Raw genomic sequence first — 25758 nt, forward strand, 5'->3', positions numbered from 1 at the left:
TTCAAATTAATGGATTCATAATTAAAAACCTATAGAAAATTTGCTGAATCTTGCCATTTTGTAGTGTGTTTATATTTTTGGTCACTGCATTACCATTTACGGCATTACCAGACATGCAAGAAAACAACAATATGAATAATTTCACTACTGGAATGTGATTATTACCACTTTCTTTTGAAATTCCTTCATTATGTGCTGTAGGGTATTAAAGTTGGTCACGTTTGTTTGTTCTTCAACATTTTAATAATGTAGGTACTATTTTTGTTGCAATCTTTTATGTTCAAAGTTCTATGCAAAACTCTGCTATAACTCTGCAGACTTGGTGTCTGTCACGTGTGAAAATAAGTGAGAATTATTTACTTATACGATCTCTCTATAAAAAAGTAAAAGAAATATAAAAAAATAAAAGTAATAACACGAATAATGTAACCAAAACGAATTGGAAACTCTTACAACTGCTACTTAAACTCCTCTCTTTGAATAGCATTTATGAATATGTAATTTTAGTTGTTTTCCTATAGCTTTAGCTAAGTTTGGCTAAAGGTTTTTCGAAACGATTTTTCAAAACAGCACACACTCCACAATAAAAAAAAACGGAAAACATAAAATTTGCAAATGTGCACACACATTTGTATTGAAAATTGCATGGAAAAATGCAAAAATATGCACAAGAGTGTTTCAGACATTCAAACTTAAATATGTGTGTGAATGTGTTGGATTTTGTGCTTGAATGTATGTAGTTAGTTTGTATTGAAAATAAAGAGTCCTGTTTTTGTTTGTTACTTACCTTGGGTGTTGCCACAGCATGTGCACCATCGTACACATACAAATGATCATTACAATCCAATTGCAACATATCGAAGCGTAACATGAATCTTTGTAATATTGAATGCGTTTGAAAGGTGATGATACAGTCCAGATTACGTTCGTTCTGTGACCACAGTACGGCACCATCAATTTTACGATACAGTTGTTGGAGAAAATGATTTTTACATAATGATTGCATGTAATCTGTAAATGAAGAGGATAACAAAAAGAGTTGGGTTAATATGTGCTAAAAGAGATAATAAATATTAAAAAAATATTAAATGAATTAAAGAAATGTGGAAGTCTTTTTAAACTCTATTTAAAAACAAAGCTGTAAATTTGTCATTTTTTTCAGTACCATGTGAGAGCTGCAACTGTTGTCTTGTTATTAAAGAAAATCCTTAAATTCTCTTATACCTCAAATTATCTTTATCCCTCCTTTTCTCTCTCTATCCCTCCTTCCATTTTCTATGTTTGACCAAATTGACACACATTAGTCTTTATTATTATTCCTTCACTCAAAAAATACAAACACATTTGAAAAAAACGCCATTTAATCCTTAACAAAACTGATTGCTATTTGATACCAGGATTGCAATATCAACAAAAAAAATAGGATAAAGTAGAGAAACAGCAACTGTAATCACCCTCATGTCAAAGTTATTTTCTTATTTTCTATCGATTACTGGGAAAAAAAGTATTTAAGAAAAACTCCCCAAAGAAAAGTTTGTTAGAAAAATGTAAAAGTTTTGCCTCAAGTCCAGGATTTAAAAAGAATTTCATTTAGGGTTTTTAGTTTTTTTTTTGGAGAATAACTAACTTTTTTATTGGTTTGAAAATGCAACATGTAGATTTTCTATGATGTTAGCTGGAGGAAGAGACTGAGTAGGAAATTAAGCTAAATTTTCTAAGAAAATCATCTGAAACAAAAAACATACTATGTATACATGTATAATAGGGTGGCCTTATTTTGCACATTTCCGATTTTCCCTACTGCCAAATACTAAAATTATTCTCCGTCATTTAAAAAAACCTATGTTGAAAATTAGAGCAAAATCGGATAACATTTAAAGACCTAACTCAGTTGTCAGAAACCTCAGTGTTAAGAATTTATTAGTAGAAAAAACTATGTGAAAACAAAAACAACACTCGTGTGTATGATTATTTTGAGTAATATTTTTGTTTGAGTTTTTTTCTAGTTTCCGCTCTATGTTTCTTTATGATTGTATGACATAAAAATTCGTGATTTACATTCGGAAGGGTACATATCTGTCATTTATTCGAAAATTTCGAAATTTGTGCCAACAAAGCTTCATAGCGGGAAGTTTTGATTTACTTCTTTAATTTGAAAAAAAAATTTAAGCTGAAGTTCACCGATTGCTCACCAAAGCTTATGGTGAATGTGTTCCATCGGTTTCAATGTGCGACAAATGGTTTATTCAGTTTAGAAGCGGTGATTTCGATACTGAAGACAAAGATCGCCCAGGCCAGCTAATAAAGTTTGGAGACCAAGAATTGGAGGCACTACTCCATTAAAATTGTTGTCAAACTCAACAAGAGCTTGATAAGTCATTGGGAGCTACTCATTTAGCAATTTAAAAATATTTCCGAGTAGCAGAATTCTTCCAAAAGCTGGGAAATTGGATACCATACAAGTTGAAGCCTAAAGACTTTCAAGGACGACTTTGCATGTCCGAAATGAGGTTTGGACGGTATAAAAGAAAATCATTTTTGCACTGAATCATTACCTGAGATGAAAAATGGATCCATTACGATAACCCGTATCGTATGAGATCATATGTGAAGCCCGTCCAACCAGCCGAATCGACACCAAAGCAAAAAATCCGCTAAGGTAATTTTTAGTATTTGGTGGGACCAAAAGGTTTCGATCTATTATAAGCTGCTGAAATATAACCAGCCCATCACAGGGAACCTGTACCGACTGCAACTGATTCGTTTGAAGCGAGAATTGGCCGAAAACGCTCAGAATGTGCGGCCAAACATGACACCATAATAATCACAACGCTAGGCCACATGTTGCAATATCTGTTAAAAACTATTTAGAAACAAGTGGTTGGTAAGTTTTTTCTCACCCGCCTTATAGTCCAGACCTGGCCCGTCCGATTATTATTTGTTTAGATCTATGTAGAATGTTCTCTCTGGGATACGCTTCACTTTGGAACAGAGTATCCGACATTGGTTTGAGTCGTTCGTGGCCTCAAAAGATGAGCATCTCTTTTGGCTCGGAATCAATATGTTGAAAGAAAGGTGCCTACAAAACCAAGCTCCCTAGGTTCGATGACGAAAAATGTTCAACATGGTTTTGGAGTTTTTAAAATTAACCTCCCTCTTAACAATCCATCCAAAAAGCAACCCTGACCACCGATCCCCCTGAAAAAGAGGATAACATCATGATAAAGGTCAGGCAGCCCGCCACCCCCTTTGAAAAAAGGTAGCAAGGTTCCCCACCATTATACCAAATACACAGAGGTTTTTAGGTTCAATATTTCATCTATCTCCCGTACAATAATCTTCTCGAACTAGGGCTTTATCAATACAAAATTTCTTGTACACGATTTCGAAAATCACTTTAAAGCTTATTATAAAATCTAATAAAAAATATTGTTACGAAAATGCGCTATCAATTTGAATTGAACTGTCTGTTTGCAACATTCAGCATGTTTATAAACATTTCCAGTGCTCGAAACTTGTACTTATCAGCAATGTTGATAACATGCTGTCATTAATATTGTTTATAAGTATGTATAACAACATTTACTGTTAAAGCTGCTTACATTAAGTCTGTTAAAAGTTCTAGAAATAGAACATTCTAGTTTTGACCGTTAGATAACACAGGTCAACAGCAAAAAAAAAAGGCTTCACCACTATATAGATTTTTTTGAATTCTGTGGATAGATTTTAATTTTTTTTTTTTTAAAATAGTGAATTTTTTTAGATGTTTCTCCAAATAATTTATAATAACTCAAAAAGTAATAAACCTGAACAGGTTCTGCCATTTTCGATTTTTTTTTAAACAAAAAATTAGCTATTTTCAATTTGTTATTATTACTCCGAAACAACTAAGCCAATTGAAAATTTGTACATAGCATGTGGAAAACGTTTTCAAAATTCAATCATTCGAAATAAGAATATTAACTACTCAATTTTATGTATATCAAACAAAAAAGTAATCGGTCCATTATTTCACCTAGCCCCCATACAAATGTCCTTCCGAAATTGGACTTTATCGGTCATAAATGTTTAATTTATATATGTATCTCCACAAACTCCGCTTCAAATAAGTTTTATATATACAAAATTCATGTCACCAAATTTTGTTACGATCGGTCCATAATTAGTCATAGCTCCCATATAGACCCGCTTCCGAAAATCACTTTAACGTGCATAAATCGCTTAAAAATGTTGGTATACACACAAAATTCAACATAGTTAACTTTAATATAGTCATAAATCACACGACCTAATTTCATGGTGATCGGTCCATAATTGGTCATAGCTCCCATATAAGGCCCACTTCCGAAAATCACTCAAAAATATAAATTATTGAAATTTTAAAAGAAAAATGTTTTTGCTCTTTTACTTAGTGTAGGGTATTATATGGTCGGGCTTGACCGATTTGTTATTATAACTCCGAAACTACTGAGCCGATTAAAATGCAATATATAAACGGATTAAAGGTTATGTAAACTTAAACTTTTCTAAGTTTATTTTAATAATATCGGATTAAACCTTTTTGAGTTATTATAAATTATGTGGAGAAACGTCAAAAAAAATTCACAATTTTACAAAAAAAAAAAATTTCTCCATAAAATTTAAAATTTGGACGATATTTGTACTACTGGAAATACAATACATCAAAATTGTGTAGTGGTTTAAAAAGCCTCTAAATTTTTTTCGATTTTGTTGCCCTGTGTAATTCATGAAACTACTACAAGATGGTACTGTGTATATAAAGTGTAACAGCAAGTTGCAGTGAGAACAATTGCTGTATTCTATTTGAATATATTTTTATACTTCGTGTTATTGAACCTGAAGTAACCTAAAGTCCAAAAAATAATTTTGTTGAATTTCGCACTTCATTTAGACCATTAAATAAGAAATGGACTATCAAAAATTAATTAAAAAATTATTCTTTTTCAATACCAAGAAGAATTTATATAATTTTTTTTTGATTTTAACTCCTTAAAGCTCGAAAAATATTCATATAAAAAAATCGTTCATTAAAGGGGTAATTTTTGTAAATTTCTATATAAATTCAAATATACTGTTATGAATTTACACTAGCGATTGGATTTGATGGTCTCTAGCAACTGCCAGCAACATTCATAGTGTTTATAAACATTTTCATCAACAGAAGCTTCTACTTATGAACAATGTTGATAGCATACGGTTGTTAGAATTGTTTGAAAGTATGACAGCACTGAATGTTTAATATAGTAGTTGTCCTTTAAGATCATTGTAGAAGGTTCACATTGCAGTCGGTTGCAGTTGTCAATGAGTTTATTATAAGAGCTGTTAGAGTTAACATCAACTGTCTTGTACATTATAAATTGTGTCTGTATTTTTGCGAATTTATAAAAGTGTATAAAAACACAGAGTGACTATTTAATTCTGAATTAAATGTACACGAATTCACTGGAAAATACAGCACACTTTAAGGCACTCAGTTGATGTTTATTCGAATAGCGTATCTGATAAACTGAACTCAAGACTGCAACCATGGTCACTATTTATACACACGCCATCTCTGGTGAACTCTCTACAATGTTTTTTAACTGTCATATATATTCGAAGTCTAGAGCTTTCGAATACATACGCCATCTCTGGTGAACTTTCTACAATGTTCTTTAACTGTCAAAACTCGTATATTCGAAGTCGAAGGCTTTCGAATTCGAATATACGAGTCGCAGCAAACATTCAGCGTTGCCATACCTACGATCGATGATCAACTCAAAACTTTTATTCAATATCGATAATACCCACAGATATATTAGAGTTTCGTAACAATATATATAGTGGTATGAGCATCATATTAGCACTTAAAATGTAATGTTTTCATTCTTTTTTATAACTTCTAGCATTTCCCAACCCCATCTCTAAACTAAGCTACGAGAAAGTTATAAACTAATAAAAACTATTCTGCTTTTATAGCTTTATGCAGGTACAACCAACTAACCAAATTATCATTAATAAAATCAAGAAAAAAACAACCTTTTCATTAAAAAAGACAACAACAATTTATGCAACATTGTTCATACATGAATAATTTTGCATTGCACTTTTTTTCTTATACTCATTCTATTCTTTTATCTTCATCTGCTGCTTTGTTTCCTTTTCTTTATGACTTCATTTTACTGCTCTTTAAAATCCTGATACAATACATTTATTAACTACCACGAGTATGAGTATATGGAAAAAGTATAAGAAAAACTTTTTCTTTTGAAAAAACATATAAGACAACTTAAAATTTATTAACATAAAGTAACGAAAAAGAAAAATCCTAAATTTTTACAAGAATAATGTAAATTTAAAGCATACTTTAAGGTGCTGTATGTATGTATTTAGGATATAAAGAAGAAAAATATAACTGTAGCTAAATAGAAATTAAGAGAATATAATTAAAATCAAAGGGACAGTTTAAAGTTTAAAATCCAAATTCAAAACATAAACTCAGCTAGATCTCCTCTTTAGCCATGAGACATTTTATTAAATCTGACTATCAGTTTAGAAGTTATAGATTTATTTCCACTTCCCCCACTATGAAACGGCCACAGACTTGCTTTTGTTTTCATCGGAATTTTTGGATGTTTTAAAAATACAATGCTATTATCAATTACATACTTTAAAGATGGCCCAAAATTAACTAATTAAGCAATTAAGATAAACTGTTATTTACAAACCCAAAACACCAATCTTATTACTCAAGCAATTTAAAAAATTCATTATGATTATTTAGCAACATTATAGTAAAAATATTATTAAAAATAATCATAAAAATTTTAAATAAAAAATTATAAAGTTTTTCTAATATTACATTTAATGAATTGCGGACAATGTATTCGTCAACCATATCAACAGACAGACAATCAGTTGAGTGGAATAGGTGGCAATTGTCCAACACCCGTGAGACTCATTGCAACTGTCATTTAGGCAATTAATGTTCATTGTATTTGGACTTCAATGTTCATTCAACAATTTCATATTCAGCGCCAACAACATTAACAAAAATTTTTACTCGAACAAGCAACAAACAAACTCTAACGAACAAAAAACACCAACAATAATAATTTCGAACATCTTGGAAGGACTAACAAGAAATTATTATCTAGGTTGTGCTTCAACTGAAAACAAAAAACTAACAAACAAAAAAACACATTATACCTTTAAGTTACAGAGTGTTAAGGGTGGGTGTGGGTCACACTTTCCATTAGAAACGTAAAATTATATTCGCACTTAATTACAAAAAGAAACGTACATAGAAGTTGGAGGCAAAAATAATAAATGAAAAAAATTACAAAATTATATGAAAAAGTTTTCCACTTTATTTTAACAAGTGATTGACAGTTTAAGTAGGCAAATGTCATAAAAAAAATATAAAATAAAAGAAGAGGCACAAGTTTGTTCTCCTTCTTCTCTATTTCTGTTCTGTTCACAAAAAAACCAGAGGAAAAAAAACTTTACAAGAATTTTTCTATTTTTCTTAAATACTCGTAGAAAATTTTTAATAAAATTTAATTACATTTTATGACAGGCAATCGTAGTAGTACAGGTTATAATTAATGAGTTAAAAAGTTTTAAAATCATTTTTCGTTGCCTTTCCCTCTTCAAATTATAAAAAACATTAAGCTTAATTTTATGTGTCTAAGGAGAATTTCGTAAGCAATATTTAATTATTATTTATAACAAATATCCATCAAATTATGTTTGATTTAAATGAAACAAAAACAATAGCATATTTCCAGGAGTTGTTAATTAAAAATAATAAAGTATTTTCACAAAACCTTTATCATAAGTTATAAATAATTTTAAACTCGTTTTTTTTATATGATTCACCATGAGTGCTAAGGGTATATATAAGTTTGTTATTGCGTTTGTAATTTTTGCATTTTTCATGTGCAACAACATAAAGTATATATAAATTCGGGATCGTTATAGATAGCGGAGTCTATATAGCATTGGTCTCTAGTAGTACGCCCGCGGGCACCGGCTATGTGTGAGTTTCTTATACATGTGAAACCAAAATTAAAAAACAAACATAAGTTATTTTACAAGTGTTGCCAGTGAAGGATATTTTCATAAGAAATTTGGTTCAGTGTACACAATTCGTAACATTAGAATACGAAGCAAATCCATTATTGTGAGAGTTTGGTTAACAATGTTATATAGCCATGTCCGTTTTCATATTTAAATCAACATACATTCATGAAGGATATTCAAATTGTGGAAAATCGGTTCACAAATGACCGAGGTATAAGCAAACAGAAAACTTACATAGACTTTTAACCTATTTGTGTATCTATATCTGTATTACTAAGTCACTAATATAGAAAATATGGATATATATTGATAGACATTTCAAAGACCAACACCGAGTGGTATAGAGAAAAAAGGATCTGTAACTTCTAAACGGTTAGTCCAATTTAAATACGCAAACATGAAGTGTTGTCGTGTTTAAGATTTGAATTTGGACCTAATGGGCCCATCAGTTGCACGGCCAGGGGTCCCAAAGTAGGACACCTCGGGTAAATGACAACCTATTACTTCATTTGTGTTCCGTCTACATATTTGAATTCAATGTAGAATATTATTTAAATATTAAATAAATTCCCTGGTAAAACCTAGTATGTTACTCAATTTACGGCCAGCAACACTCCCAAGTTCATCTAGAAATCTGTTACCTAGACATTTAAATCTATGACTCTGTAGTCTCGGGTCATAGTCCTACATCCCCACACACCTTACAAACATCCTGAGTGCTATTATCCCATTTACCTATAAAAGCCCCAATTGAACAGTGAGTGGTTATCACTCCTACTTGAATTCTGATACTACACCTATCCAAAACAATTAGTGTTTTGGTTGCCTTTGCATCCAGTTTTGGCAAAAAGGCCTTGGACACTTTATAATTCGTCCTACTATTTCAGGATTGGTTGGTCGAGTTACGGAATATTTCAAATATTAGCCTGTAGTAGTGAGAAATAGTAGGTCTTACTAACTGTTTCGTAGTACCATGTTCTAGATCTGAGTCATGTCTGGTCAGTTCATCTGCTACCTCATTTCCCGGTATCTTACAGTGCCCTGGTACCCAACACAATCTGCTTGAGTAGTGCACCAATAACACTTCAAGAGCTCTCCTGCAGTCTTCCTCTTAGCTGGAATGTATTAAATGTATTAAATGAATGTATTAAGTGCCGCCTCACTGTCTACATACATAAATTTTTGACAAACAAACCCCTGTGTGGCGCGTGCTTTTATCAATTCTGTGGCTGCAGATCGCGAAGATCTCTGGCTGGAAAATGCTGCACTCGTCAGAGAGTCTGTATGACCGTTTAATATCGTTGTCGACCATATAAACCCCGACGCCTGTACTAGAGTCTATCTTGGATCTCTCAGTGAAAACTGTACCCCCTTTGAACATCCCCATTGGGGAAATCTATTGGGGGTGAGACACCGAAGTTAAAGGTCGCGACCCTATAATCAGCGATTCCCGCGGGAATAATGTCCTGACCGATAAGACCTGAGTCATACAAAATCCTTGTATGACTTAACCGCAATGGTTTCTCTAAAGAGAACTAAAATAGCCTAATTAACTTCCTTGCCGCCCACTCTCAACACTTAAAAAAAACACAAACTGCGAAGCGTTTTGCTGTAGATACACCCAAAGTCTCTGGGAATCGAACCTGCAATCCCCAGATTATTAGTCCAGCACACTATCGACTAGTTCTCAAAGTGTAGTAGATATAAGATTATGTATAAAACCGCTTGTGGCAAGCACTCCTTTAAGCATTGTTGAGTTTAATCCTCATTTGCTTCCACCTGTAACCATAAGTAATAACAGGCCTAACAACAGATGTATAGATCAAATTTACCATACTTGGTCGCAAATCCCAATTCTTGCCAATAGAGTTCCTGCATGTATAGTCGGCATTAAGGCCCTTCTTTAAGTTTTTATTTTCCATCATAATTTGCTATCAAGGAATATGTAATAGAAACTACATTGAAAATTCTTTAAAATTCATAAAAAATTTTAATTTAGTACTCAAAATTTTTAAGTTTGAAATTGGAAAATGTAAGAAATTGGCCACAAATAAAACTAAATGTTTTTTGAAGAATCCTCATGATTTCGAGATTATTTTAACAGCTTTGAAAAATTTTCGAACATGAGTTCGAATCTTAGAATTTAATTACGAATTTTCGAAAATAATATTGCATTGCCATCAGATTCATTCATGACCTAGAAATTATTTTAACAGCTTTAAAAATATTTCGAATTTAAATTCGAATTTCCGAATTTGATTGTCTACAGGTCTAAGCATGAATACCGAAATACTTTAAGCAACAGGTTCTAGTACTCAATTTCATAGTATATACTAGTAGCATTTTATTGTAAATTCATCTATTCGATGGTCTTATCATAAGGGATTTCTATAGACTCCCACCAGGAGAAAAATCAACCAACCGAACCAACATAGAGCTAAGCCACTAATATAAATATTAATCCTCAAATATTATGATGAGATTTATCTATTTATAATTTTATTTAAACCAATAAAAATCAAAGTTCTTACGTTTAAAAAATAATTGCAACTTAAATGAAATTCTTTTATGTGTTTTTGCAAAAAAATCTTTACTATTGTTTTACATTCTCTTAATTGTTATTTTTAAGAGTTTTTTGCTTATTTTTCTGTTTACCAAAATTCAATTTGATGTAATTGAATTCTAATGTAATTGTAATTGTAAGTTAACATTAAATCGTACAATTTTCAAATTGAAAAAATCATTTACGTTTGAATAGATTTCTTTCATTCATTCATTCCTTTCTTTACCTTTACCCAGCACATGTTCGAAGAATTGTTGGAGAGGAAAACATGAACGCACACACTCAAAGAAGCAACTGGCAACGATAACCCGGTAGTTCTAAGAACTGATTTCCCAATGTGGAAGAAATACAACTATTTAACTTTCAAGCCTCTCACAATGCTTTCGCCTGGGGAATTTAACGTATATCCAAACAAATTTATGAGGGATTGTAATTTCAGCTGGTATAGTCAAATACTGTAAATACTAGACGGCAGAAATTTGATTTGTTTTCTTTAGTTTGTTTATATTTTTGCACTTTCTGCATTACCGGTGTATAGCAAAGTGGCAACATAAACTTTTTGGATTACATAGTTTTTGCATAAATTTATCCCCTTCTTGAGCAATCAAAGATGTAACTATTGAATTGTATTAGTAGCACCTTTAAAACAGCAGGGTACAGCCACACAGACTCCTGCATTCTTCCTTATACTCTACACATTTCAGTGTATTTTCTTATACGTATAAGTATATTAATGTATGTTGGTATACAACAGTGTAATTGTGTTTGTCTTGTTTCTTATAAAACAATAAGGCTCATTTTGAAACGATTTCCTTTATTTTCCTACATATTTCTTTTTGTTTTATTTGTGAAGCTACTTCCGTTTCCGCATTCCCCCCCCCCTCTGTTCATTTCAAAATTCGTTTGTGTTTTCCGTTAGATTCCGAAATAGGAAAACAAAAAACTGAACTGAAACTAAATGCAATTTCTGACCACACAGTCAAACACGATTTTGAAAATTGTTTGAGGCCAATATAAAACTTTGTTTCAGTGCAAACGAAAAAATGTCAATAAGTATTAAATTGAAAATAACATTAAAGTCTTAAAAATGACATGAACATTAGAAAGGAGCAGCTAAAAATGTAAACACAATGCCGGACAACGAATGACAATGATTTTTCTATAATTTATCTTGTTAGGAATTGTGTGACTATGTATTCAAAGGCCTTTGTAATTTACAATTACGTTAAATTAGATTAAAAGTTACAAGTAAAAAATCAAAACACAATATATTCAAAAGAAATATAGTAATCAGAAATAGATTGATATAAAAAACTAGATTTTTTCTCTATTTTTCAATCGGAATTTGTGTATTTTTTGAGGTCCTTTAAATACGACATTGCCATTTCAGTTTTCTCTAAGATTCTTTCTTTTTCTAACTGACAAATATTTTTCTATTGGTTGCAGTTCCAGACAATTGGATGGACTGTTTTCTTTTGAAACAAAATATAGTTTGCATTTTCTAAAAGAAAACTACAACAGACTTTCATCAAGGGCAGCTCATAAGGACGAAAATTTCATAAACAGTTATGCACCGTAATTCCTGTAAAAATTGGTTAACGTTATCCAACTTTACTTTCAAGGATGAAGAGATATTCCAGATATTCGAAACCTAGAATCATCATCTAGCTTTACAAACTGACGCAGAATCGAAATATTTTTTCAATAAATCTACCATTTCTAGTCGGCTGATCGAATTGACATACAATTTCACATAGAAGTAAAAGAGGAATATTCAAGTTAAACTTTCGACGATGGAACCTATATACTCCTCAGAAGAGACGACATACAGTGAGCCGCAAAAGTGAGTATACACCAAAAATTATTGGATATTTTTTAAGATAATGAAAATTCTAAAATTTATCCATGATTAAAATTTTAAAGTTTCGGTTTGATAGAGATTGGCTTGAATAATATCTTTGGTTGTGAAAAATATAGATTTAAGTCGGACTATAATGATTTTCATGATCTTAAAAAATCAAAAAATTCGCTGCTGTTTACTCACTTTTGAGGCTCACTGTATATATTAGCAAACGACAAGATCGGACGGGGCAAGGTCTGGACTATAAGGCGGGTGAGGCCAAACATCTCAACCATTGGTCATTGTTAGCTATGATCTCTTCGCATCCTTCTGGAAACATGTGAATTCCGAATCAAAAGAACTGCTCATCTTTTGAGGCCAAGAACGAATCCAGCCAATTTCGGACACCCTGTTTCAAAGTGAAGCGTATCCCTGAAAGAGCGTTCTGCATCTATCGAAACAAATAGTAGTCAGACTGGGCAAGGTCTAGACTATTAGGCGGTTGAGGCAAAACTTCACAAACACTTCTTTCTAAATAGTTTTTAGCAGTTATTTCAACCTGTGGCCGAGTGTTTTCGTGATGTTATATTACGGTTTCATGTCTGGCCGCATATTCTATCAGTAGCTTTTGATACAGGTTCCCTGTGATGTTCTAGCCAGATTTCGGCATCTCATAATAAATATGACTCTTTTGCTCCCACCAAATACAGAGAATAAGCGCCAGGGATATTTGGCTTTGGTGTCGATTCGGCTAGTTGGCCTGGCTTCACACACGATCTCTTATGCTTCGGGTTATCGTAATGGATCCATGTTCAATCGCAAGTAATGATTCGGTGCAAAAATGATTTTCTTTTATAGCGTCCAAACATCATTTTGGATTCTTTCAAGGTACCTCGGCTTCAATTCGTATGGTACCAAATTACCCAGCTTTCTGATGAATCCTGCTGCTCACAGACATTTTAAAATTACTGCTGGGGTAGCTGCCAATGATTCTAAAATCTCTTGTTGAGTTTTACAACAACCTTCATGGTGTAATAACTCCAATTCTTGGTCTTTTTTTGTTGGCCTGGGCGATCGTTGTCTTTCGTGCCAGAATCACCACTTCAGAACCACACAAACCATCTCTCGCACATTGAAACCGATGGAACACGTTCACCATAAGCTTTGGAATTTTAGCAGGACTTTCGTATTCGTATGGTACCTAATTACCCAGCTTTCGGATGAATCCTGCTGCTCGAAAACATTTCGAAATTGCTGCTGGAGTAGCTCACAATAATTTTGCAAGATCTTGCTGAGTTTTGCAAACCGATGGAACACGTTCACCATAAGCTGCACTTTTTTTCAAATTAAAAACGTAAAGCAAAACTTCCCGCATATGACAATTCGCTGTTCGACATTCTCGAAGCAAAGAAAACTTTGTTGCTAACGCTATAATGTTCAATAACTGAGTGGAAATAAATGACAGATTTGTACCTTTCAAAATGACATATAAGTTATTAAAAACACACACCGTTTTCAAAAGATACGCCATCTGTTGTTTTACATTTAAATACAATTAACTGAGTTCCAACCACAAATATTTCATTTGTCTGACATACCTTGTAGACTGCTCTGGAGGGGTAATGTGTGCTATTTCGTCAAAGTTTAAACTCCAAAACTCCTCTGCTACGTATAATTTGAGACCCCTTAGGAACAGCGCTGTAGGGTATTTCATGAGAACTTAAATTCAAATACTCCTCTTCTACTCCTATGTTAAATTTTATATCAAGCAGATCAGCTAGCTCAAAATAGCAGATTTATTTCCAAAACATTTCAATTCTTCCCCAGTTTGAAAAGTACCCTAATAAGCTTTGTGATGGAATTAATTTCATTTGGATAACAGAAATATTGGCAATCTAGAAAATTATGGAATCGATCAACAGAATTAATGGGAGTTCATTAGGTCTATTGAGGAAAGATCTAGGATCAATTTATCAAAATCTGATCTGAAGATGATTGGCTTTCGTTGGGTCCTAGAACACTGTTGCTGATACATATGGAAGGTTGAACTATTTAATTTTTATAAATTGATGGTGAAAAAGTTTTTTTTACAATTAAAATGTGTCCACTCAGATGAGAAATGAAACAGCTCAACCTGCACTCGTCTGTCGTTGTCATTTTGTCAACTTAATCAGTATTGCGCTCTGTCAGCGGCTAAATGTGTAGCACAGTATTCGCCTCTAAAGTGGTTTTTACTTTCATCTCTCTATGACAACAACACACTATAGCTGATTTGCTCTTTTTGCCTTCTTTAGTTTTAGTTGAGAGTATCGCAGCAGTTTTTCATCTTTACATATTGCCGGCTTTTTGCTTAGATTCCTATTTTGGATTTGTTTGTTTCATTGCGCACTATTGACAATATTTGCTTTAAACCATCATTGTTTTTTGTGGCCTTTGGTTTGAATGTTGCCACAAACTACAGCACAAATAACAATGGCAAATGAAACTAAAACCTCTTCGTCGAAGTCGTCGTTGTAGTCGTTACAATGATTAAATATCAGCAACATTTATAACAAACGCTATCACCAGTAGCAACACTCGGCCACTATTCTGTTGTAACAATTGGCAATTGATGTTACAAAGGACCTCAAATTAAGCATGAAGCATTAATAGATAGACGACAGATAGCAAAACAGAACAAATTAAACAGAACGGGAGGTAAGGGAAGGATGTATCTGAAACGCATATGAATGCCGTTATAGAGTTGGAGTTAAATATCTCAAATTGGGGAGACAAATTTTAAATTTTGGGGGCTAATAAAGTTAAAAGCTGCCATCATTATACTTTCATTATAAGCAGATTACTGCGAAATTAAATTTTTAATGAAGTTGTTCTCCGTCATGTGGAAACCAAATGCTGAAAATTTAGGCATCATTACATAACGTTTTGAGGTTCCAGGGTTTTCCATACCCTAAACACATATCCAAATTGGATTTTAGAACAGGAAGGTGTTAATGTCAGGTGGTCAGCACAGTCACCCGGGAAATAGAGGAATCGGAGTTGTTACATCGAGATCCAAACAAAGCTATAAATGAAGCATAGAACAATATTAAGTATGATTAAACGAGTACGAGAGCTATATTCGGCTGTCCGAATCTTCTATACCCTTCATCAAATTATACTTGAAATATTTTTAGGTAAACAAAATTATTTTTTTTTTCAAAGTTGTTTTTTTCATTTTTTGGTAATTTTTTTAAATTAATTTTTTTTTTTTAATTTTAAAAAATATTTTTTTGTTTTTACATTTTTTTTTGGGTTAAAAAATATTATTTCCGAGTTTGACCCATTGTAGGTCCAACTTACTATGGTCTTATATACGTCGTTGCAAAGGTCTTTGAAATATCTATCATTAGATATCCATATTGTCGATATTAATGTCATATTAATCCAGATATAGGTGAAAAATAGGTAAAACATCGAGGTTGTCCTGGTTTTTTCCTCAAGTTTCAGCCATTTGTGGACCGATTTTGCCGATTTTATATAAAGAAACTTCTCGAAAGCATGCCTGACAGAATTATTGAAGATATGGATCCTGAAGATATCTGGTGTCTTCAGAAAATTGATTTCAAGAGACAGACGGACATGGCATAATCAACTCCGCTATCTATAAGGATCCAGAATATATGCAGCCCAATTAGGAATAAAAATTCCCCGGGAGTTTTTCCCCTTTTCTCATTTTTCCAATGCAATGGGAAAAAACTCCCGGGGAGCAAACTCCCGCGTAATTTTTTGTTTATAATTGGGCTGATATACTTTATAGGATCGGAAAATTATATTGTGGAAATTACAAACAGAATGACAAACTTATATATACCCTTCTCACGAAGGTGTAGGGTATAAAAATGTGAGGCAAATTGAGGTTATGTAACTTTTAATAGTTTTTATAACGCGAATTTTTTGCAATACGTTTTGACCGATACTGTATGTCCTTTAGCCCAAATTTAGCTCTAACAAATTTAGCTCCAAAACATTTATACTAAACTGAGTAATTTCTAAGCACATACTATTTATAAACTTAGAAATTATGTAAAGTATTTAACAGCTAATGATGCGTGGGAATATAGACAGTTGGATAAAGCCTACAGCTTTTTCACTTCTCATGCTTTCTCTCTCTTTCATATACATATATCTATTTTCTTACTCTTACTCTAGCTGTAGCTCAAAGCTTTAACTTTTTCTTCTCAAAAACTTTTGAAAATTCTTTTGTTAAATTTTTCTTAAGTGGCTTAAGGTGCTGTTAGCTGCCACTTCCACATCCAGTGCCATGGCTGCTGCTGCCTTTCATACATTTTTACATACATTCGAAGTTCCTTTGCCATTCAACCACTATGCAACCAACCATTATAAAAGATGAATACAAAAGTTTTTTGTTTTTGTAATATTCCTTTTTAATTAAATTATGAATATCTGTAATTAGCTTAAAAGGATAATGAGAAAATGTTGTTGTTTTTTCCCTGTTTTCAATTTATTGAAAATACATTTGAACATTCAAAGCAACAATTTTCTTTGCTTCTTTTCTCTTAATAAGTAAGTGAATTGAAAAAGAAGGATTTAAAACAGGTTCATTACAAACTATAGCTATAGAAGTATAAATACCACAGAATTGGTGTTTTGTTTTAATCTTGAAGTTGGGAAAGGATTTATGAAGTTAAATCTTGGGAATTTATTGAAAAAAAAAGCTCAACACTTAAAGGGTGTTGAGGAGGATTAGGAGATGATTCATTAACTTCAGTTTGGAAATTAGTGGAAAACATGTTCTACTTATACAATTTTTTAAAGCACAAATTATATTTATTTTGACATAAATATTCATAATATCATCGTTTTTTTTTAAACACAACTATATAAGCATTTCCAATCAAAAATAAACTTTCAGTGAATCAAATTATGTGAATCTCATCTGCCTCCTCGCCAGTTATAAATAAAGATCTGGACAACCTTTTATTTGTTAAGTCAAATATGAATATAAATGAATTTTAATTTGTTGTTAATTCGAATATCTAAATTATTCCGCATATGATTAATATTTATTTCAATATACGAATTAAATATTGATCATACGCTTGAGTATATATGAAAAAAAAATGAATTTTGACAATTTTACATAAATTACTGCTGAATGTGGATTTTGGAAAATGTAAAGGAGTTTAGTGAGCCTCGCACAGTGGCGCCGTTGCAAAAATCATAATTTTTGAACCAAATGAGACATCCAAAATATTGAAAAGGCATATGCTAGATAATACGGATGGAAAAAAACTTGGAAAACGACCTAGCGTAGGTTATAGAGCATTGGTAGGCAAAAAGAGGCATTTAATTTGTGTGCTCTTTTGGGTAAAAAATAAAATATCCACAACAACATCAAGAAACTTAATGAATTGTGTGTATTTTTACGCTCTATTACGCTCTTTTGTTCACATTCGGGTTGTTTGACGAAAATCATCGTAACCTGAACAATATAAACGCCTACCATGGTTATAGAGCTTGCTGAGTACATTAGAAATTGTGTCAAAAAATTTCCAAAACACCCTCAAATTCAGAAGTTATTCTGAAAAAAACGTTTTCAGTTATATCCGTGAACTTATCGATCTGTAACTTAGTCAGTCTCTATCCGACTTTAAATTTTTAAACTGTGTTAAAAAGAAAACTGATCACGCTTTAAAATGGAGTGCATTTTTTGATACATTTGTTAGTTATAGCTATTGTTTTTGTTAAGAATATCTAAAAGAAAAACAAAATTTATCAACTTTTTTGATTTAAATCGCTTTTCATTTTGATATGGAAGCTTATAAAAATTTATATCAATGTATTAAGGAAATTTAGATCTTAACAAACCATTATTCAAATTGTAAAAGTTATTCAACTTTTCATTAACACCTTTTTTTAGTATTTTCTCCTCCAGCCCATATGAATAAAAACAAAAAACTATACAAAAAAACATTGTTCTACAATTTTTAATTTACAAGGTAAATTTTATGGAATAAACCTATTTTAACAACTAATATCTCGTTTTTGTCTACTATTAAATACTGTGCAAAAAAATTGGGGTTCATAGACAAAAATTAAAATAACTATTGTTGAATTTGAAAAATTAGGAAAAAAAATAAAAAAGAATGCCAAACTATTTATAAAAACTTACACAATTAATAGGAAAGCTTAATTCTTTTCCTAACTATAATTCTTTAAAATTTTGAAATCGGTCGAAAAATGTGTGAGTTAGAGGTATTAAAGTACTACGACCTAACCTAAAACAGTTTTTTCAAAATATCTCAATATTTTGAGGGTGTTTCAAAATCTTTGAAAACGGTTTTAGTATGTCCTCACCTAGGCCTACAACTTCCATTAGGTGGCTTTTCAAGTTCTGACAAAAAGTGTAATTTTGTAGCAGAGTGTAATTGATCATAATTGACCTATGAAATGAGTGTTTCAAAAGGATTCTACGCCTTTTAGGTCCCTACTTATGGGTTAGCAAAGTTTAAATTTGTGGAAAAATCAATTTTATGGGAAGTAAAATGAAATATTTTTTAAATTTTTTAAATTTTTTAAATTTTTTGATTTTTTTATATTTATACTAGCTGTCCCGGCAAAAGTTGTTCTGCCATAGCTCACACAAAGTTTGAAGACTCCCACTATAATAGTACTCCACATATGCAATAATACATTTTTACTTTGTATGGGAGGTGCCATGCCCACTGTTCCTATATAGGTCAATTGTGAATCTAAACCATCCAGGGACCCACACAAACACATACAACAAATTTCATCGAGATCGGCCCAGCCGTTAAAGATTAGTTTAGTTTCTAACACACGTACAGAAGAATTATATATATAAAGAAGATGGAAAGCAAAAACAAAATTTAAAAAATTTAAAAATTTTTTTTTGTTTTATATACAAAATTTTCAAATTATGAAAAGCAAATCAACGCTTTAATTTTGTTGCGTTTGTTCTGTTAGGAATTTGTATATAAAACAAAAATATTGATCATAATCCGTAAGAGAAGGTTATCTAATGAGTTATATCACGGTTATATGTCATAAATTTCCCAAAAATGCATGCAACACATTTTTGGAAACATGTCTTTTTCAAAATTTAACCTCTAGAAAAAAATGGGGTAAGGGCGGACCGATGTAAATTTTTGCATTAGCTAAAGGAATATTTAAAGAACTAATTTTGAAAATATGGCAAATATGGAAATTTATAGTTTTTTTTATTTTCCCCTCATAGTTGAGAAATATTAAAAAAATGGATAGTTGGTAAATATCGATTTACCTGTACAAATACAAAGCAAACAGAACATTTTTTTCTATTCCTTTCTTAATAAATCAAAAATAATGATGATCCGTTACCTAGTTTTTGAGTTACTGTATCTGAAAGCATACCAAACTTACCCAAAAAATAGTATTTTGAACAGACCAGAAATCTTATTGTAATAAGAATATCATATTTAAAATGGTTGGACAGTTTTCTATAAAATAGGTTTATTCAATATTTTTTAGGGGCATATGAAAATATTGATATTTGCAACCTCACTTGTTCTTTAGGCGCCACTGTGCGACATTCGCCAGGCCATCACCGTCAACGGCGAACACTAAAGGTCAATGAATACCAACTTCTTTTGGAACGAGTTTGATGATATGGAGACCATCGACATGTATATTCAGCAGGACGTCTGTACTTGCCATACTGTTCATGCCTATTGCACATTTTACATTAGGGCATGGTTATTTCACGGTTGTGATGTGAACTGGCCACCGATTTAGTGCGATTTGACCTCATTAGACATTCTGTTGTAGGTTTTTCTTAAGTCCCAGGTCTATACAAATAAGCAAACTTGTCATTTGCACAATTTCATATTCCATAAATAATGGCATCGATAGGCCTTTCAAACGAATAGAAAATTTTGATAGAAAACGCTTAATGAAACAATTCACCTATTAGTTTAAATTTTATTATGATTATGTTTAAGAAACAAGAATAATAAAATCACTTTAAGAATACGCCTTAAATATATATCGATCTAACGATGTCTATGTGTTGAAATACATTTTTGAAGCTTTCCGATATTTAACAGAGCTTAAGGAGGCAATTATGTAAAAGTTAACGCCGCTCATTTTCCCTGGAATACTATTTCGGCAAGAATTTGAAACGCTATCAGAAAGAAGATTTATGGAAGTTGTAAAGTTGTAATTCTACCCAACTATGTCCTTTACTGCCTTAATTATCAGAATTTCTGCCAGATAAATTTTTCAGTGAGGTGGGAGCCATTCATTGTATTTAGCGATCCATGGAGTAACACAATAATCATTTAGTTGTTAAGTGAAAAAGGAATGCAAATGAAGTTTAATTTGTTGTTAATTTTAATAAGTAATACTGCGTATGATTAATATTTATTTCAGTGTATGAATTCAATATTAATCATACGTGGTTATTTATAAAATGTTTTTGAATATTACCTCGATGTACAAGAAGCCTGGCATGGTGTACTCGGAGAGAGAGAGAGAGAGAGGATTATTCCAAAATAAAAATTTTTCTCTATTGGATTTTTCTAAAAATAAAAATAGCAGCGGGATTCATGGACTACATCGGTAAAGGACTGGAGGGGAAATCCTCAACATTTTAATTATTTGAAGCTATTCTAAAAAGTAAGTAAGTAATATTAGCACAACAATTGATCTGACCTTTAATTAGAAAAATCTATAAACAATTAATAAATTCAGCTAAATACAAAGAAATATTAAGGCAAATAAACAAATTACTGTGAACTAAGCCACCTGGAGCAACCACTCATAATAACTTTTCCTTCAAATTTAATCAATTTAACATAAATTTGCCATGATATATCAACAATTATTTTTAGACACCCATAAAATTATTAAGCATCACTCACCTTTACAAATAATCATATGTACATTTGGAAATGCGTGTAAAATAAATTTGTTCGTTTCTATTTTTAATATAAAATAAATGTATTTGATGCATAAAAGAAATATAAATAATTTTAGATTTATTTTAATATTTCATATCCTTACAAAATATCTAATATGTAATAATAATTTAGTAGCACATACAACCCAAAACATACAAATACAAATAAGTATAGAAAATACTTTGTTAAGGACGACAACAAGGATACAGCGAGACAGAGAAAGATAGAAAAAGAGAGAAAATGGCAACAAAGAAAAAAAACTAAAATAAAATAATAATAACCATATGACATTTGTAATCATAGAAATTACAACACTTCACTTGTCTATAATAAACCAATGAATTTCCTATTTTGCCATGATAATCCTTTAATTTCCTGCCTGAATCCCATTTCAGTTTTCTGCTCATATACACACATTTACACAGAATTTTTGGAAACGACACAAGAAGGACAGAACCATAATCACAAAAACACACAAACTTACAAACTTTTATTGGAGAGATGTACAAACACATTTAAGAAAATATAAACCAAACATTTATATAACCTAAAACTAACATATTACACTGAGATATACATAGATACATATAGAGATACTTGGATAGTTATTTCAAACATATATGTATGAGTATAAGGGGAGTTTTATAGGCAATAATATTGAAATTTTATTTGTATTGTTTGTTTAAAAATAGTAACTCTTTCATTGTGTTTAGTAATTTTTTATAACATTTCTCTTATTTTGTTAACATTTTTCATGATGATTTTCCTAAAATGAAATACCCCATACAATATAAAATTATATATTTACAAACATTGTGATATATTAATAACATTTATATGTAGTATAGTAAAGTGTGTACATTTGTTTATATCAATGTGTGTAAAATACCACATTTAGAATTATATCAATTCTTTTTTTGTATCATGGTAAATATAAATGATAATTTTTGTTTAACTACACACAGAAAAAAAATATAGTTGTGCATGTTTACTGTAACCATTTCAATATTGTTACAAGTTTTTTAACAATATTATAGTCACAGTAACTATTTACATGATTGTATATGTATATGATGAAAGACTTACCATAGCTACCCCTTAATGCCAAATTATCCTAAGCGACATTTTCTAAATTTCTATTTTATTGCAAAAATTTAAATTTTATGGACCAACTGATATTTTAGCGAAGTCAATGTTTATACTATAAAGTAAACGAATTTTATCGTAAGCGACATTCAGTGGTATAGAAAAAAAAGAGAAATAAATCTGTAACTTCTAAATGGTTAGATTGGTTTGAATGAAATTTCACATGCGCAAAGAAGAAGTGTTTTCGAGTTTAAGTTCTGAACGTGGACATAATGGGCCCAACAGGGGCGCGACCATGGGTCTTCAAAGTAGGACACCTCGGATCTTCTTTCTTCGTATATAATCTTCTCATCGAGCGCAAAAAACCTTGCCGTAGCTATAAATTATCTCTAATAGATTAGGAGATAATCGCATTTGAGAATTAAATTTTCAACATTTTTACCCACCCTACTCCAGTATTTTGATAACAGCGTATCCAAATATTTCCCGATTTTCTCCACTTTTCCTTTATTAGACTAACAACATATGTATGTGGCAAAAAAAAATGAATTATTTAAAAACAAGTAAGAGTGCTATATTCGGCTGTGCCGAATCTTATATACCCTTCACCAAATTATACTTCAAAATTTTAAATAATTTTAGGTAAACAAAATTTAATTTTTTTTTAGTTGTTTTTTTAATTTTTTGGAAAAAAAATGTTCGATTGTTATTTAAAATTTTTTTTTTAAAATCTTAAAAAATTTTTTTTTGGTTTTTAAAATTTTTTTTAAAAAAAAAAAAATTCGGGTTAAAATTTTTTTTCCGATTTTGACCCATTGGACCTACAAGGACTATGGTTTTATATACGTCGTTGCAAATGTCTTTGAAATATCTATCATTAGATATCCATATTGTTTATATTAATGTCTTAGTGATCCAGATATAGGTCAAAAATAGATCAAAAATCGAGGTTGTGTTGGTTTTTTCCTCATATCTCAGCCATTTGTGGACCGATTTTGCTGATTTTAAATAGAACAATTCTCGAAAGCATGTCTGACAGAATTATTGAATACTTGGATCCCGAAGATATCTGGGGTCTTCAGAAAACTGATTTCAACAGACAGACAGACGGACAGACAGACAGACGGACATGGCTTAATCGACTCCGCTATCTATAAGGATTCAGAATATATATCCTTTATAGGGTCGGAAATGAAAAATGTAGAAATTACAAACGGAATGACAAACTTATATATACCCTTCTCACGAAGGTGAAGGGTATAATAATGACTAAGTCCAAAGTTATATGCATTTGAATTTAAAAAAATTAAAAAGGTGATTTTTCGCTAATTTTTTAAAATGGTTGTCACAGACATATACTTGTTTACTGTAACCATATATATATGGTTGATACAATCACGTGAATCGTAAATTAAAATTATTATGGTTACCACAATCATGTAAATAGTTACAGTGTCTATAATATTGTTAAAAAACTTGTAACAATGTTAAAATGGTTACAGTAGACATGCACAACTATATTTTTTCTCTGCGTGTAAAGTGTACATTAGGTTGCTGCAAGGCAATGTATTTGGGAATTTTTACTGGAAGTAATAGCATAAGTTCCAGTTTTATAATGGCCATGAAGGCTATGAAAAACAAAAAAAAGCGTTATGACGCATCAAGAGCTGCCATAATGTCGTATAATATAATGAGCTGCTGAGCAGTGAGACAGAATTCAAATTTTTTGGAAATAAATCTGCCATTTAAAAATGGCTTATCCGATCGAGACAAATTTTGATGTGAGTGTAGTTATTAAAATGGGCTCTACAAATGCTCCAGGGGCGGCGCTATAGGGGGTCAAAGTAGAGTACCTTCGACATGTAAAATTTTAAAATGTTTCCCATCCGCTTTCAAAGATTTTATATATTTGAAAAGAGCTCGGATAGGTCTTGAATAAGCATGCATATGTGCCATTTATCTTTTATAATTTCCGAGTTATAGGCATTTCAAAATTAAAATTTTAAAATTTTGCCATACCTTGGTCCGCTTTTTTAAAAATATAGGGCATACTTTTGGATTGAATGGACTCGATTTTTTTTTATTAGATAGAAAACTAAATTTTCAATAATATATATACAAAAGATTGTAGAGTAATATCAACGATTTTTAATATAAATTCAATTCAAAATATATTAGATTTTTGCTGTTTTTTGGACGAAAAAGTGATTTAACTCTTCTTTTTTTAAAAAAACATAACAATTTTAAGTTTTTCTATAAGGTATCTTTACGGGGAACATTTTGATATAAAAAACATGTGCTATTTTTCGAATATGTTCGGAATTTTACCTATTTATCCTCAAAGTATTTTCCCAGTCGAGAAGTAAATGTAGGCAAAATTGTAAAAAATACCATTTTTGGAATTTTCGCTCCAATTTTTAGGAATAGCTAGATTCCCTTTGACCTTTTGACAAGATTTTTTACACTTTGTTACCCCCTGTCTATACTTGATGAATTTTTATCATGATAAACGTCAAAATGTTTGTCAAGATAAAAAATTATCAGGTATAGTCTCCATTTATTATTATTATTGCTTCGTTATGACAAAATAGTTAGAGCTTTTGCTCAGACAACTATGTCTTGACAACAAACGTCATTAATTGTTATGATAAATATTTGTCAAGTGTAGACAAGGGGTTATTTAGAATTACAAATTTATGTTGAAAATTTTATTGAGTTTTGTTAATAAATAAAGATTTTATAACATATTACATATTTATTGAGTTTGCTAAAACTAAAATTTTTAACAAAATTTTCATAAGATTGCAAATATTAGGAACAATTTCATCCGGATTTAATCCGAACTATTTTGTCTTTGTTTAGATAAGTTAATTTTTGGTCTTACAAATAAAATTTCAAATCAATAACTCGATAAAATTAAAAACTATGCCACATTAAAATTCTGTTCTTCAAAAATATTTTTTGATTTTTTAGAAACACATTCCCTATAAGTTGGCCTAAAAGCTAAGCATAGTCTTTAGAATGGCTCCAACGGTCTGTATTTTTGGCAAGTTGGGCAAAACTCAAGTATAATCTATAATAAATGATATTTCCAATGTCTACAGAAGCTTTGAAGTAAGGAATGCATTTGGAACGTTTTCATAAAAGTAAATTGCTATTGTTTGATTTTCGGCAGTAGTGACATGGTCATTCTACACAACTCTGTCCTGAACTTCCTTAAT

The 25758-nt window shown here is 31.2% G+C and overlaps 1 protein-coding gene across 1 annotated transcript in view; it reads right to left on the reverse strand.

Moving 5' to 3' along the window:
- Positions 1-25758, reverse strand: part of loaf (lost and found) — a 188488-nt gene that overhangs the window by 91718 nt on the left and 71012 nt on the right. Inside the window, exon 2 of the mRNA XM_065503718.1 lies at positions 788-1011. Within this exon, the coding sequence (XP_065359790.1) occupies positions 788-1011 (224 nt within the window). The remainder of the gene's footprint in view (positions 1-787; positions 1012-25758) is intronic.

Source organism: Calliphora vicina, chromosome 3 (genome assembly GCF_958450345.1).
Source record: "Calliphora vicina chromosome 3, idCalVici1.1, whole genome shotgun sequence".
Taxonomy (NCBI): Eukaryota; Metazoa; Arthropoda; class Insecta; order Diptera; family Calliphoridae; genus Calliphora; species Calliphora vicina.